Source organism: Triticum aestivum, chromosome 1B (assembly GCF_018294505.1).
Source record: "Triticum aestivum cultivar Chinese Spring chromosome 1B, IWGSC CS RefSeq v2.1, whole genome shotgun sequence".
Lineage (NCBI taxonomy): Eukaryota > Viridiplantae > Streptophyta > Magnoliopsida > Poales > Poaceae > Triticum > Triticum aestivum.
In genome coordinates this window covers 13323064-13339743 of record NC_057795.1, presented here as the reverse complement: position 1 = coordinate 13339743, position 16680 = coordinate 13323064, and the positions used below count along the sequence as shown (strand labels likewise).

The 16680-nt window shown below is 43.9% G+C and overlaps 1 protein-coding gene and 1 pseudogene across 1 annotated transcript; one reads left to right on the top strand and one right to left on the bottom strand.

The window, feature by feature from the left end:
* Positions 1-1733: 1733 nt before the first annotated feature.
* Positions 1734-3309, bottom strand: LOC123075815 (uncharacterized). Its single transcript, XM_044498335.1, has 2 exons — positions 3257-3309; positions 1734-3151 (listed from the first exon to the last, which is right to left on the bottom strand). Exon 2 carries the CDS (start codon positions 3144-3146, stop codon positions 1734-1736), a length of 1413 nt encoding a protein of 470 aa, XP_044354270.1. The 5' UTR covers positions 3147-3151; positions 3257-3309.
* A 5828-nt stretch (positions 3310-9137) lies between these two features.
* LOC123084459 (uncharacterized) lies at positions 9138-16268 on the top strand (annotated as a pseudogene).
* The last annotated feature ends 412 nt before the right edge of the window (positions 16269-16680 follow it).

Here is a 16680-nt window from a genome sequence, read left to right as displayed (position 1 = left end):
TTGCACATTCCTTATACTAAATCTCAGTGCTTCCTCAGATCTTAGTGGAGGAGTAGGGATCACTTCCTCCACATCATCAGAAGAGACAGGAAACTGTACCACGTACTCAGACACCCCATCCTTGCTAAAATCTTCACCCATCAGCTCCTCCACCTGGGATTTTTTTTCATGCTCCCCCAAGTGAGAAGTACAGATATCAAGGTTGTCAAAATCGTGATCCTGAATCGGATCGGAGGTGTTCTCGTAGGATCGCAAATCGTAGAATCGGCATAGAATCTAAGATCCTACCTGATTCTACCAAAAAGTACGTTTTCGTAATTTCCTATTTATTTAAAAGGTTGGATGAGTGTATATGTTACAGTTTACAACCTATTTTGAATAATTAATGCATATCCTTGTACATGAACATGTTTTCAATATAAAATTAACAAAAACAAGCCATGAAAAATAAATATCAAAATATTCTGAACCTCAAATTAAAAGTGGCATACTGACATGTCCAAAAGCAAACAAAGGGCATCCAATCCAAATTTTCGACAAGCACAAAGGTTTTAACCAACTAGAAATTGAAGCCAACTTAATCAGTACAAGTCGTCTAAGTTGATATCATCGTCCTCATTCATAGGTGGTATTGTACCACTAGAACTCCCAACACAGTACGAGGAAGGTCCTGAATTGTTGCCATCAAGAACATTTTGCTCGCTGGTATTGTTGTTTTCACCATCAGCATCTTCATAAGTAGGTGCATCAAGATCTTGATCCACCCCGAGATCACCATCACCTATGAAAAATCCAAAATAATAGTCAGTAACTATGTAAAAGGAACATGGAAGAATAATAAACTTGCTTCATTAAAAGAACTTTTCGTACGTTTTTCAGCCAGGCTGTTGACAATATTTTCTACATCATTTTCAATGTCACTTTCATTTTCTTTGTCCATAGCAGCTTCGTTATGAGCAATCCTCTCAAGAGAACGGATCCATTCCTTTTGTGGAGGAAGGACAGGCTCTTCTTTTTCAGTTATCCATTCATCATCAGAAGAGACATCATCAATATCATATTCCACAACCTGTCTTTGCCTTCTGCGTTGTCTGCTCATCAGTTTGGAATTGTGCATGACAAAAACTAAATCATTCATCCTATCTTGGTGCAGACGATTTCTTTTCTTTGAGTGAACCTACACAAGGTTGATAAGTTAGCATTAGTATATGTTTCATATAATATCGCCTAGACTAGAGAGTGCATGACATTGATTCTTACTTGCTCAAATGTACTCCAGTTCCGCTCACAACCTGACGAACTACAAGTTAAGCTCAGTACTCTGATTGCAAACCTCTGCAACTCAGGGCAATCATCTCCATACGAATCCCACCAATCAGCTGGCTTTTTTTTGTACTTGTCATAATAGCCGATTGCATTCCAAATAGGCCCTCGGCACTCCTAAATGAATCAATCTGCAGATCTATCTTGACTCTTTCATCTAAATCTGGAACCATCTTTTCAAGACAAGTGTACAGGCCACGTTTTACTTCAGCCGGCTTGAAATTATCACTATAGTGGCATTGTGGATTCAAATAATATGCAGCAGCATGCAAAGGCCTATGAAGTTGTGTATGCCATCTCTCATCAATTATATTATATATTGGATTGTAGCTGATCAAGAAAATTGAAATGGTCAAACTTAACTACAATAAGATTAAGATAGCATATCTATAAGCTGCAATTAAGAATTACTAAGTTAGTACAGTAACATACCTTTTCTTCGCATTGTTAAAATTTTTCTTTATTTTATCTTTTGCACGATCCATCTCATCATAGATGAACGGCATTGCTGGCTTCTCATCTGAATCCACCAATCGAAGAACTTTTATAATTGGGAGTGCATCCTTCAGACATGTGGCAACATTAGGCCAAAACCCACGGCTATCCAACACAATTCCTTGAACGACCTTCCCTTCTGCAGAATTAAATCTACTACCCCTCCACTTTGTTGAAGTGAACATATTGATTAATGCGCCCTTGTGCTCATGCAGACAACCCAAAGTCAAATAGGCAGTAGCAAATCTTGTCACTGCTGGCCTAACTAAATCCTTCCCTCCAGTGAACTCTCTCAACCAAGAAAGAACCATTGTTCTAGAATAAATATACGTCTGATGCATCTTAATTTTCTTTTCAAAATCCTCGAGAATTAAATCAATACAATGAGCTGCACATGGAGTCCAAAATATTTTTTTCCTCTTTTCCATCAATAGCTCACCAGCTGCTTTATAGTTAGCGGCATTGTCCGTTACAATTTGAACAACATTATCTTCTCCTACTTGCTCAACAATATCATCTAACATTTCAAACACTTTGTCCGCTGTCTTGGAAATGTCAGAAGTATCGACTGAGGCGAGAAAGACAGTACCTTTGGGGCTATTCACTAAAAAGTTGCAGATGGACCTTTTCTTTTTATCTGTCCATCCATCAGACATAATTGTACATCCTGTCTTTTTCCACTCATCTTTGTATTCAGAGAGCAAATTCATTGTTCTCTTAACTTCCAGCTTGAGAAATTTTACCCTCACTTCATGATATGATGGAGGTTTAAAACCTTTACCAAAGTTTCCAATCATTTCAATCATCTTTATAAATTCTGGGTCCTTGACAACATTAAATGAGATAGAATTGGTATAGAAGACCCGACAAATTTGAGCACAAACCTCTTCTCTCTCTTCTTTCTTGTAAAACTGATTCACCATTGTTTGGGCTCTGCGCTTGTTAGCGAAACGATTTGTCGCAGCCTCATCTTCATTGTTATCAGCAGGAGTATTCTCCTTCGAACATGCACCCGTCTCCAACATTTCTGTGTTAAACTTCCTCTTCTTTGCATCATTCTTCTCTGCTTGGACCCCCAGAAGTTTGAAAAACTTTTTTCGAACATCATCAGGAACTTTTTCGCAAGGCTCGACATTAAACCTTGTCCCAGCCAAGTGATGCTTCAGTCTGTAGACACCTCCACCTTTAACTAGAAGGCAATATTTGCATCTTGTTGTCCTCTTCTCAGCATCAACTTCTTCTCCATGTTCCCAGCCAGGGTCAGTCCGATTCCCACGAGCATTCCTCCTCTTAGGCTTACTACTTTTGGTTGGGACAGCAGTTGACATTTTTCCTTGTACAAGTAAAAGATTTACAATAGTTAGATAACAAGCTAGCTTATTTAATCTTCTACGTAGTTCATCAATTAGTAAATACGTACTAGTAGGTAGTAGCTAACCTGTGCAAGTGTGCCACGAATCAAGGATGTTCCTCAATCTTTGATGGCTGCTGTTTCACTAGTCATCAATAGTGATTAAGACGAGTAAGAGGACGAGCTACCTATCTAATCTAATTATTTAATCTTGAACATGCTTCATCAGTATGTACGTACGTACATACCAGTAGTAGTAGTAGTAGTAGCAGCTAACCTGTGCAACGAATGAAAGATGTTACTCGATCTTTGATGGTTGCTGCTTCACTCGTCGTCGATGGAGAGCGTGCTGAAGACGATCACACGTGGAACACTGGCAGCCAACACTCGTCGAGGAAGCCGTGCGTGTTGCCGACGGCCAGCGGCCGGCGGCCTGTAGCCCTAGAAGCCGCCAGAGAGAGAAAATGAGATCGGGAGAGGAATACGAGCAGACGGCCGCCACAGATCGGGAAGGAATTTAGGATAAAATATTGAAGCTGGACCAGACTATCCACCGTACAACATGGATAGATGGCCAAGATTGAAACAAAAGTTTTAGTCGCTCAGGATCTGTACTGGCTCGAGATTCCACACGACCCCACGACTTGAAGCGCGATCCAGTAGCGACCCTACTGCATACGATCTTTTAAACGACTTGGGTCGTATTGCCTTGTGTAGAATCTCAGAATCGTAAGATTCTAAGACTAAAATCTAGACTTTGACAACCTTGATCATATATACTATTAGCAATAAATTCAAGTATCATTTTTTCTACCTGAATCTCATCCACATTCAACTTGTTGTTATCAACAACAAGTAGTGCTTGAGACCCACTCAGGTTTTCTCTCTCACAAGCTTCTTTGGCAATGGAGTCAATCAAGAGAGTATCATCTTCAGTTCCATCTGATTCCTCCTGCCCCTCTTCAATACTGTCACTGGGATCATCTTTCACACAGGTATTATTCATATAGGTCCCTCCTTCTTTTCCTTTCTCAGTATTTTGAGGAGTAGTTCGAGCAGATTGCTTCCCATGGGATGAGTTTCTTTTTGCTGACTCAACCTGGTTCACACTGCTCGATCTCTCAGGATCTCTGACCAAAACTTTCTCAATATCATAGTAAAAATCAAAAAAATGCGTTCCCAGGACAGCTTCGGCCACACCAGGCAGCTCATCCACATTACGACATCCCAGCCGGACCTGCACATATTCAGGTTTGTGCAGAGTGGCCATGTCAATTTCAAGTGGAACACCGACCAAAGATGAGACAAAGGCCAGATTTCTTTCATTTCTTGGTTCCAAAGGAACGTTAGCCACTCTCACCCAAGCAACTTCCATCACCCCTTTTGCGCCCACAATTACAGACCAGAGGACAATCTTAACCACTACACCACAAGATTTGAGAAAAAGGGTTTCCCCCCGCTTTATAAATAAAGCAACAATCACCGAGCAAGTCGATACAAACACACACCCCACACGAACACAACACACACACCCAAGGCAGATACAAGGACGCTGAAAACAGCAACATCACCCCAAACTACTCCAAGCAAACAATGGATAAAACCCTAAGCACTACTTTGAAGTTGTTAGAGCCCTCAACCGTGGAAGACACCATGATGAGGAGAAGCCGTGCATGACGAACAATGGGCTCCAAGGCGGTGCCTTCAAGAAGGGAACAACGCCGGATCGCCGCCACCGCCCAATCCAAGGATTAGGGTTTCCCCCGGAGCACCACGGTTACAAGCGATATACCGCGACGACGCCTTCAAGAAGGGAACGACGCTGGAATGCCGCCACCGCCGGCCTGACAAGACAGAGCGGGTTTTCACCCCGGCCAACACTCACTGTCACCAAATTGGGGTACGGACAGCCGCGCCACCACCATTGAACGACACACCCCGGCCACCATGCCGCCCACACGGCCATGGTGACCGGACAGCGCCCGAGCCGCGTGCTACGCCCACAAGCACCCCGGCTCCCACCAGCAGGGCCGCCGCCCAAGCATCCGAGCCCCATCCTCGACCACGGACACACAGTACCGACACGACCGACCGGAAAGGAGCAGACTTTCCACCCCAAAGAGGAAACCTTGGCAGGGTTGATGGCCTCGGCGGCCAGATCTGGGCCAGAGGAACTCCGGCGGCCACGGAGCAGCCGCCAGATGCAACGGAGGGGAACCCCTGCCCCCTACCCGAAGTCCACAGCCACCTCCGGCAAGCCCACCGGCACACCAACACCTCACCATGGAACCACCCCTGCCTGTCGCGCTCGTCCCTGAGTCCGTAGGGGAGGAAGGAATCGCACCCGAGTAAGCCGCAGACAACCACACGCCGGAGCAAGTCCCGCCGGTGCCGCGAGCAGACCGGCCGACCACGGGCTGCAGCCACGCCGCTACAAGCCACCTGCACGCAGGTCCCAGGAGGACCTCCGCTGCCACCCCACGACGCCCGCCGCCACCGGGGACCAAATCCACGAGGATCTAGCCAGGAGCGCGCCGGCCCGCCATCGCCCGATCTGGCCCTGCTGCAGCCGCCACGCCGCAAGCACCCACCAAGACGCCGCTGAGCCGCCACCAAGGGCCTCCGACGCCATCCCGACGGATCGCTGCCGCGCCGCTCGCCCCCGCCATAGGCCAGCGCCCCCGCACACGAAGCCGTCCCGCGCCGGCCATGGACCACGGGCGGAGGGGAGAAGAAGGCCCCGCCGCCGCCCCAGCCGGCCGGGCTTCGCCCGGCGGCGGCGAGGGAGGCGGGCAGAGTATGGGGAGGAGGGGGCGGCGATTTGGGGTTCCCCTCAGGGCGCTCGCGGGAGCGCCGCGAGAGGGGATGTACTCTGCCTTTGATGGCGTTGTTCACCACCGAGCTCCACACCACAAGATTTAAGGGTCATCCTGTCATTGTAACATGCCTTTTTCACATCTCTCTGATTAGGGAATCGCTTAATGTAAGAATTAGGGCCTATAGGACGGGCAGTACAGTGCCATTTAGTCCCAATATAATCAGAGAATGCATCTTCAAGCTCCTTCACACTATCCTCTCACTCAATCACAGTAATCACCACATTAGTGGCTCGCTCCTTCAATTGCTTAGCAGTACACGAATCTGGTATGTAAAAGAAACCCTAGCCCTTGTCCTGGAAAGCACACATAGGAGCTACGCATTCCCAGGGTAGAAACGTAGTGCAAATCGAAGCCAGATGCCCCATCTTACTGCATCTCTCACAAAAAGCTTGCGGACAACTAGCACTAGTATGACTAGTAGCTTTGCATATCAGACAAGGATCATAGTTTTTGGTCGGGGGCACCTGAGTAGATGTTTCAGCCCGCTGGGTGGCGTGGGAGATATGCTTCTTCATAGAAGCGTTGTCGGTGTCGAATCCAGGGGGTTAGGGTTCTGTTTCTCCACCCATACCCCCCGAGATCTCGCCCGCTTGGCCCGCTCCGCCGCGCCGTCCCAGCGCGTGGTGTCGTCTGAGGCCGACATCGCCTACTTGTTCGTGGAGAGGTCGTTGCCGTCCGCCTCCCTGGACCACGAGAAGCGGCCCCGACCACGACCCCGATCGAAACGACCGGCACCGCGCCGAATCGCCCAGATCCGAAGCCTTCCCGTCGATTGCCGTGGAAGAAGCGGCCCCCATGCTCCTCCATCGTCACCGGAGAGCTCGGCTTGGAGGCCACCACCGCCGCGAAGGATCTGCAATCCCCTCTGACTTTCCCCTCCCACCATAGAAAAGAGGAAGGAATTTTGGATCTAGGGTTTCGCGGTGCCTCCCAGAAGTGAGAGAACGCGGCGTCTAGGGCATGGGTGGAAGTGATGTGGATTCTTATACCTGCCGCGCAGCTCGCCTCCCCGCCATGGCAACTGAGATCCTCTTCCACGTGTTTCGCATCCATGGCGGGCGCCTCGAGCGTGCCTGGACGTGGCCCAAGGATGCCCTGACCCCGCTGCCACGCTCCCGCGGTGTACCGCGGTACACCATCCGTACTATCACGCGAACGAATCTGACTCGGCGGCGTCGTGTGTCCCACCGGAATCCGGTCCCGCACCCTGGCTATGTGACATGGAATGAGACGGCCTGACCGATGTCGAGTCGCTCCCCGTCCCGGAGATAGCATGTGTCGACCGTCACCCCCCTCTCGTCGATCAGAGCGATCCATAGCGTGTCGTGTCGGAGTCGTATCTCGCTGTTGGCGAAGGAGAGCGTGTGGGCCGACGCGAGGTCAACCGCGTAGGAAACGAGCCAGCGGACGTCGCTAGCCATCGTTCTTTCGGTTGGTCTCCGGTCGGAGATAATCATCGATAAATTATAAGCTGTGAGGTGGTTTGCTCGATCAACTCATGATTAATCTTTCTTCACACACCAACCTTATGTGAGAACATGTGATTGGTCTCTAGTAGTACAGTTAAGTTCTTAAGGTCTTTCCTAGCATTGTTGAGGCCTCCCTGTTCTCATTATAACAGGCCATCAGAATGATAATTAAATGCCAATATAATGGCTAAAGTGTTTGCTCTAACAAGTTGAAATATTATCCCTTACAACTTAAACAACTCTCGTGTTGTTTAATACAGATGGCCTTAAATCCATGACTGGCTTTTGAGTACATGATAGGGGTGTAATGGTGGTAGGTTGCCCCTATGCTATGCAACGACTACAGAGTTATTTAGGCCATCTGTATTATACAGCACGAGAGTTGTTTAAGTCTTGTGTGAAGGTTGTTCCTTTCGGCTGTATTTTGCATTATTCTCCAGCTCACCAAAACTATGACCAAGCAGTTTTCCCCTCCTTTCGGCTCTAGCGGCACTGTTCCCATTACGAAGAAATTTTACTAGATATGTTGGGACTCTTGGAAATATATTTGCGGCCATGGCAATTGTAACCTTTGAATAATGTGAGCATATGCTCTGTTTTGTAGAATAGCTTCTTCATTTTGATCCATCAATGGCACCAGATTTTGATGCCCCCCTAGCATTTTGCGTATTGCTTAAACTAACAATGAAGTAATGTGCTCACATGCTTCACACAAGCCCCAATATGGCCCAGCCTGGAGGCTAGCTGTTCATTGCTTATTATTGAGACAAGCCAACTTCCTAGCCGACGGTGCTGTTGAGGCATCCCACATGTTCCCACTTACGCACATGATTATATACTCCCTCCGTTTCTTTTTAGTCTGCATATAAGATTTGGTCAAAGTTAAACTTTGTCAACTTTGACTAAGTTTATAGAAAAATATATCAACATTCACAATATGAAATCAATATTGATAAATGCATCATGAAATTAATTTTCATACCATATAGCTTTAGTATTGTAGATGTTGATATTTTTTTTTCAATAAAGTTGGTCAAACTTTACAAAGTTTGACTTTGACCAAATCTTATATGCAGACTAAAAAGAAACGGAGGGAGTATTACGTACTAGTATTATAGGGAACATATAACAGAAGGGCCTGATTAAAGATGGATTTGTGTTTATATGACAGCGCTATTATTGGAACAATATGTATGTCAGAAAAAGCAGTGTATGCATGGTAGGGGCAACCAATACATCGGGTGCTTGATCTACTATTGTTTTTATTAACTGAATTAGTTGGAAATTTTAGTCATTAGTATATTGTTTATGCGCCGTGCGATGATGTTCTAGCATGTAGCATCCTACACGTTATCCCACCTTATCTCCTAATTTGAAAATGCATTTCTCTCAGCCTTGGATCCATTCTAGAGTAGCTCAGCCTCGATCCAAGTTGCGTAGCACATGCCTCCCTGCTATTCTGAACTTAATTATTAGGACTTACACCCAGCACAGCATTGAGTCTTGGTCCTCTTCCTTGTATTGAGGCAAACTCAACTTGTGGGCATGCTCTTGTAGCCAAGCAAGTTCCTCCTTTTAGTCCACCAGATTTTGCATCTGCATCTACATGCGCCTAAGCTTCCCACAACTGCCTCTATCCATCACAACCCATCCACAAAAACCAACCAGCAGCCAATGGAGGCCACTGCGCTGAGCGTTGGCAAATCTGTGCTGAATGGAGCTCTTAGCTACGCCAAATCAGCGCTGGCGGAGGAGGTGGCTCTGCAGCTTGGAGTCCGCCGTGACCAGCTCTTCATCACCAATGAGCTTGAGATGATGCAGGCTTTCCTGATGTCTGCCCATGACGAGGGAGACGGCAACATGGTGGTCAAGGTATGGGTGAAGCAAGTCCGCGATGTCGCTTATGACGTTGAGGACACCCTCCAGGAATTTGCTGTGCGCCTCGAGAAGCAATCTTGGTGGCGTATTCGTCGCACACTGCTCGATCGGCGCCGTGTGGCGAAGCAAATGAAGGAGCTCAGAGCCACAGTTGAGGATGTTAGCCAGAGGAACATGCGCTACAATCTCATCAAGGGCCCTGGCTCCAAGGTCTTCATGGCTGCTGAGCAGTCTAGCATTACTTCTGCAGCACTGTTTGGCATTGATGAAGCAAGGCGTGCTGCGAAGCAGGACAAAACAAAATTGGATCTTGTCCAGCTGATCAACAAGAATGAGAGTAACCGGAAGGTGATTGCAGTATGGGGAACAAGTGCTGATCTCGGGCAGATATCCATCATCAGGAAGGCCTACGAGAATCCAGATATTAAAAGAAACTTTCCATGCCGAGCTTGGGTCAGGCTAATGCATCCCTTTTGTTCAAAAGACTTCATTCAGAGTGTGGTTCAGCAATTTCATACAGCCATAGGGGTTAATACTCTGATTGAAGTGGAAAGGAGTACACTTGAATTGACCCGGGAGTTTAATGCATATGTGAATGAGAAGAGGTACCTGATTGTGCTTACTGAGCTATCCACCATTGAGGAGTGGGATCGGGTTCAAAAATGCTTCCCAAGCAACAAGATGGGGAACAGAATCATAGTGTCAACAGCTCAAGCCGAAGTTGCAAGCTTATGTGCAGGGCAAGAAAGCATAGTATCAGATCTCAATCAGTTGTCTGCTGATCAATATATTTATGCTTTCCACGAGAAGGTAACATTTAAAGTTCTACGACCTACTGTTCTTCTTGTTCAACCCTTCCCTGACTAATTATTTTTCGAGTTAATTATGTGAATGCTCATTCGATATACAAGTCTCATTTGACAATAACGACAGAAAAGAGAGGGTAGCATTATGCTTTCCACACCTAAAATTTAAAGCAAATAATACCAGTATATATGTAATGGTTCAAAAAATGTTTCTAGGTTAACCCTTTACGAAGAAAGTGCATATTCCCATTCAAGTAGAAATGTACGGATGTGTAGAGCTGCACATGTTTTAGTTGATTTTTTCCTATGTCGTAATTTCTTCATGGGAGGGGATGTGAAAATTTCAATTAGGGGTTCAGATGGGGAAAATGCATTTCAACTAATTCAATGTATTTGTGCTTTCTTTTCCAACTAATTCAATGAATTTATCCTTTCTTTAGCATTATTTTTCATATTCGTGCATATGGTTCTCAACATGGTTAAACATCGTGTACAGGATTCTCAAGATGGAACAGATTTAACCTGCTCAAACAGGGCAACTGCCACAACTAGTACTGATAACAATGTTATAGTGCCCACTGGCGAGATTTTAGAGGAACCTAAGGATGTTGATGGAAAGTCGAAAGCGAGAAAGAGCTTCATTCGCATGAACACGATGGTGTCTGATTCGGAGGAATCTCAATTTGTTGGCCGAAACAAAGAAAAAGCTAACATTGTCAAATTAATTTCAAATCAACATTCTGGACAATTTCAAGTGATCTCTGTGTGGGGAATGGGTGGTATCGGGAAAACCACTTTAGTAAGACAGATATACCTGAGTAATGAGCTTAGTGGAATGTTTGAGCAGCGTGCTTGGGTCACATTCTTTCATCCTTTTAATCTTGAAGAGCTTCTTCGGATCTTAATTATGCAATTAGACATGGAATCTTCGCGAAATAAGAGATTACTGTCCATGCTACTTGCAGATTTGGTCAAGGAGTTAAAAAGGGTTTTAAAAAATAAGAGGTTGTTGATTGTTCTTGATGATGTATCATCTACTGTACAATGGGATATGGTAATACAAAGTTTGTATGAAATGGAAAATACAAGCTGTATCATAGTGATCACAAGGGAAGAGAATATTTCTAAACATTGTTCAATGAGACAAGAAAATATATACCAGCTCCAAGGTCTAGAATACAAGGATGCACGTGATCTCTTTACGAGAAAGGTACTTATCACAAAGTATTTACTGTGCTTCTTATGTTTGATTCAAAATTTATAATAAGCACAATATCTTTTATTATAGCCTAGGGAAGTAATAGTCTGGCATTATATGAGTGAGGTATGGTGAATGTCGTAGGCCAAATAATTACGTTTCCATCATTTTACCAAGAAGCTATTTTTGTACACTTTTGATCAGCATCTTGCCCTTTGTCTCCCACTTCTGGCCAATCATGGTTGACATGTTTGTAAGGCATAATGGTTATTACTACTTGTACATATATCGTTCCTATTTTAACCGTGTATCCTCTTTATAGCACATATACATAAGTGTAAATTTTTATATGAGCTGCAACCATTCCATAATGTGCACTTAGGTTATTTTTCTTCTATGTGTTACAAATGTTGAATTGTATTTTTTAGACTACCAAGGTTATATGCTTCAAGGTGCATAAATACCCAAACCCATGAAGTAGTACTTTATCCGGTTACAAAAAAGAGCCTTCTACATATTAATTGCTACTCCCTCTGTAAACTAATATAAGAGCGTTTAGATCACTATTATTTTAGTGATCTAAACGCTCTTATATTAGTTTACAGAGGGAGTAGTCAATATTTTATTCTCTTTGGACTGTTAAATATTTGGAACTTTGTTTTTTACTATCGAGAGAGTTTTTCTTTCAGGTGCAGAAAGATCCCAACCCATGAAGTAGACGAAATACATATCCGATAATCCAAATAAAACACTCAAATCTTTGGCATAACAGTTGTTGTATTTTAAAAAAATTCCTATTTTTTACAACATATATTGGAAGATATTTTTTTCATAAAAACCTGCAGGTGTTCATTACATAATTTCATTTTGCTAATATTTCTTTGTATTTCAAAAGTTTAGAATTTGTATTTTTTAACTACCGGGAATATATGCTTTATGGTATTGGCAAATCTGAATCCATTAAGTAGTAAAAATATGTTTCCTGTTTATTCCGCTTGTAGTTCGATATAGTTCGGTTTTTGTCAACATATGACGCAAATATTTAATAGTCAGAACATTCACTTTGGGAAGTTGTTTCATGCCTGGTTTAACTTTCATAGTACTAAATAACTTGCTCATATGGATTTCAGGTATTTAAGGAGTTTGTTGATTTGGATCAGCAATATCCCGAGCTAGTTGAGCAAGCACAACTCATCCTCAAGAAGTCCAACCGACTCCCCCTTGCATTAGTCACCATTGGTGGCTTCTTGGCAAACAAACCAAAAACCGCTTTGGAATGGAGGAACCTTAATGCTCATATAAGTGCTGAGCTGGTGGAGATGGATTCAGAGTTTGAGACCAGCACCAGTAGTGATAACAACACAACAGTGCTCAGCGGCGAGGTATTAAATGATGAATCCAAGGTTGCGGCTGCTTTGGAGGAATCCCGTGTTGTTGGGCGAGTGGGAGAAAAAGCTGAGATTATCAAACTAATTTTAAATAAAGATGCCCAACAATTTCAGGTGATCTCCGTGTGGGGAATGGGTGGTCTTGGAAAAACAACTCTAGTGAAAGATATCTACGAAAACCAAGCGCTCAGTGCCAAGTTTGAGAAGCATGCTTGTGTCACAGTTATGCGTCCTTTCACGCCTAAAGAACTCCTAAAGAGCTTAGCTATGCAACTACATACCGAAAATTCTGAAAAGGAGATGAGCAGTTTACTGGGCAACGCAAAGAAGAGATTGCAATTGATGACACTTGAAGAGTTGATCGAAGAGGTAGCAAGGCTGTTAAAAGAAAAGAAGTGCTTGATTGTTCTAGATGATGTATCATCTACTACAGAATGGAACCTGATAGAAAGATCTTTTCATCAGATGGAAAATACAAGTCGCATCATCGTCACCACAAGGGTAGAGAGTATTGCTAAACTTTGTTCAGAGAAACAAGGATGTATATACAAGCTCAAAGATCTAGAATACGAGGACGCCCTTGACCTATTCACAAAGAAGGTACTTAGAAAGTATTATTATGCCCAGTTCGTTTGATTTGAAATTACATTACCAACAGTACTACTTATTGTAGCATTGAAAAGTAACACTATGTATTATGTATTGTTTGGCCATTGTTCTACTACTATTGTTCATATTGAAAGTAATTCATGCCTCCCATCATTACTGACATCTTAACAGTGCATATATATGCCTAGCATTTTGGTGGTCCATTTGATAAGAGCATTCAGTGATTAATCTTTACATGTACCTTGTGGATAATGTGTCCACTTGGATTTTCCTTGAAAAGATATGCCCATTTATGCAATGTGAAGACGGTAATGTATATAAGTCCAATCTTCCCCTTCTGCATGCTATTTATAGCACACGTGTAGGTATTATATTTATCATAAAAGTTTTCAAGTGCAGATAACATTCCACGATGTACATCTAGGTTATTTTTATTCCAAAATCCAGACATGTTAGGTCTTGCAAATACCTGTCCAATAATAAAACTAACCCATATTCAACTCCCAGTTCCAATTTTGTCTACCGTGAAACTTAAAAAATGTGACTGTACATCCTATATGATGTATATGATAAAAGGGTGAACGAGCAGCGGCACTTTACCTCTTAAAAAAGAAAAGCCCTATATGCTAGCTCCCATGGGTCAAGGTTTTTTATGAGAAAAGCAATTATAACAAACTCACTCATACAAAATATCTTCAATGTTTATTTTTAGTACCATTTAATTTCTAAAGTGCTAACTGAATTGATCCGAATTTTTAGGTATTTAAGGGGAATAAAGATTGGAATAAGCATTACCCTGGACTGGTTAAACAAGCAGATCTGATTCTGAGGAGGTGCGGTCTACTACCCCTTGCAATAGTTGCCATAGGTGGTTTTTTGGCAAACCAACCAAAAACTGCTTTGGAATGGAGGAAACTGAATGAGAATATCAGTGCTGAACTGGAGACAAATCCCGACCTCAGTGCCATTAGAACCGTCCTTATCAGAAGTTATGATGGTTTACCTTATCATCTGAAGCCTTGCTTCCTGTATTTGTCCATCTTTCCTGAAGACCGTAGGGTTGGACGGGGACGCTTGGTGCGTCGCTGGACTGTAGAGGGTTACTCACAGGAGGTTCGTGGAAAATCCGCAGAGGAAATAGCGCACAGTTATTTCATGGAACTTATGAGCAGGAGCATGATCCTAGCACCTCAACAATCAATTCATAGCACAAAAGGAACTGATTCCTGTCAAGTCCATGATCTCATCCGTGAAATCAGCATCTCAAAGTCTATGGAAGAAAATCTTATTTTTAGACTAGAGCAAGGTTGCAGCTCAAATAGGCAAGCCACGGTGCGACACCTATCCATAAGCAGCAACTGGGAGGGAGATAAGAGTGATTTTGAGAGCACAATAGACATGTCGCGCGTGCGATCAATAACATGTTTTGGAAGGTGGAGATCATTTTTTATTTCTGATAATGCGAGATTAATACGAGTGCTGGATTTAGAAGACACGACAGGTCTATGTGGTCATCACCTTGAGCATATCGGGAAGCTTCTTCACCTAAGATACCTTTCTTTGAGAGGATGTGATAATATTTATAGCCTGCCAGATTCACTGGGTAACCTGAAGCAACTTGAGACACTAGAGGTACATGTATTTTCATGTTGCCGAAGACCATCATCAAGCTTCAGATGCTAGGCTATCTTCGTGCTGGTAGGAAACCTGTGGATGAAGACGTCTCATACAAAGAACTTGCAGATCGATATCCACGTGTTCCACCAGTAATGAGGAATAGGCTATGGCTTTTGCCTCTCTATTCGGTGTTGCTTTGTGTATCCTGGTGTGCCCTTCTGCTTTCGAGCACTGATGATGGCATGAACCCTCGTGATGCATGCACTAAGATGTGCTGCGGTCTACTGCCAGCTGTTGCAATGCATTTAGACATGTATGGTGTTCTGGTGCCAAGAGAGATAAGGAAGCTTAAAGCCCTACGCACACTTGGTGTTGTGAACATCGCAAGGCGGGGGAAGGATGTTCTGAAAGACATAAAAGGGCTTACTGGTTTACGCAAGTTGGGAGTGACCGGTGTCACCAAGGAAAACGGACATGAGCTGTGTTTAGTGATTGTTGGTCTGGGCCGCCTGGAGTCATTGTCAATCCGATCAGAGGGGAAACCAGGTTTATCTGGCTGCTTGGATGGAGAGTTCTCGTTTCCAGACACACTGCAGAGCATGAAGCTGTACGGCAACCTGCTCGAGCTACCGAAATGGATCAATGGGCTCAATAATCTGGTGAAGTTGAAGCTACGGAGCACCGGTCTTTTGAGTGTGAATGCCACGATGGATGTCCTTGGGAATCTACAAAGCATGGCCTCCTTACATCTGTTAAATAAGTCATTTGACCTGGCTGAAGGGGTTAGTCTCAAACTCCTTCCGAAGATGTTCCCGAGCCTAGTGGTATTGGAGCTGGATTGCCTAGATGGCCTCACATCGGTGAAGTTTAAACAAGGAGCAACCCTGAAGCTTAAAGTTATCAAGTTCAAAAGTTCAAGCGCTGCACCCAACATTGGGTTGTTTCGCGGGCTATCATCTCTCCCAAGCCTCAAGGAATTTATGTTGTATGACCAAGAGTACAAGGAAGACTTCGTGAAGGACTTGCGTGACCAGGTTGCTGCGAATCGAAGTGGTGCTGTTTTGAAGAGGTTCGGAGCCCAAGCATGATAATTTGTCTCTCCTCACCGTATTGATCTCCATTCCTTCTAGTTCACATTGAATTTCTTTTGAATTCGTAAGGTTGTTGTATGGAAGTGTTCCTCACAGAGCAACTGCATATACGTTTGTACTAGAAATATAATCTTTGATTGGTAATAATGCTTGATGTGCATCAACTTACGGTGTGATCTTCTTCACTTTGTGATTGATGCAGTTTACTTAGATCAAGGGTAAGGCTTGATATTTGTTGTGTTGTGTATCAGTCCCAGCAAATTGCAAATTTGGTTATTCATGTTCTTCTATTGGTAATAACTGGAGAAAAATGGCAATGTAACCCTGATCTGTGTGAAGATCTTCTTGATCTTGTACTGCGTCTACAACCTTGAGCTGTTACAATGTTGCGTCTTAACTGAGGCCATGTAAAACAATGTTGTTGACAGCAGAAGCTGAAACGTACGCCCAGTCTTGCATTTGGTAACAGGAGGAGGTCCGTCTTAGTACAGTATATGTAGTATGAAAGACCGATGGACAGCATTGAAGAATCTAGGCCAAAGTCCAAAACAGAGAACACAGGTAACAATCCAACCG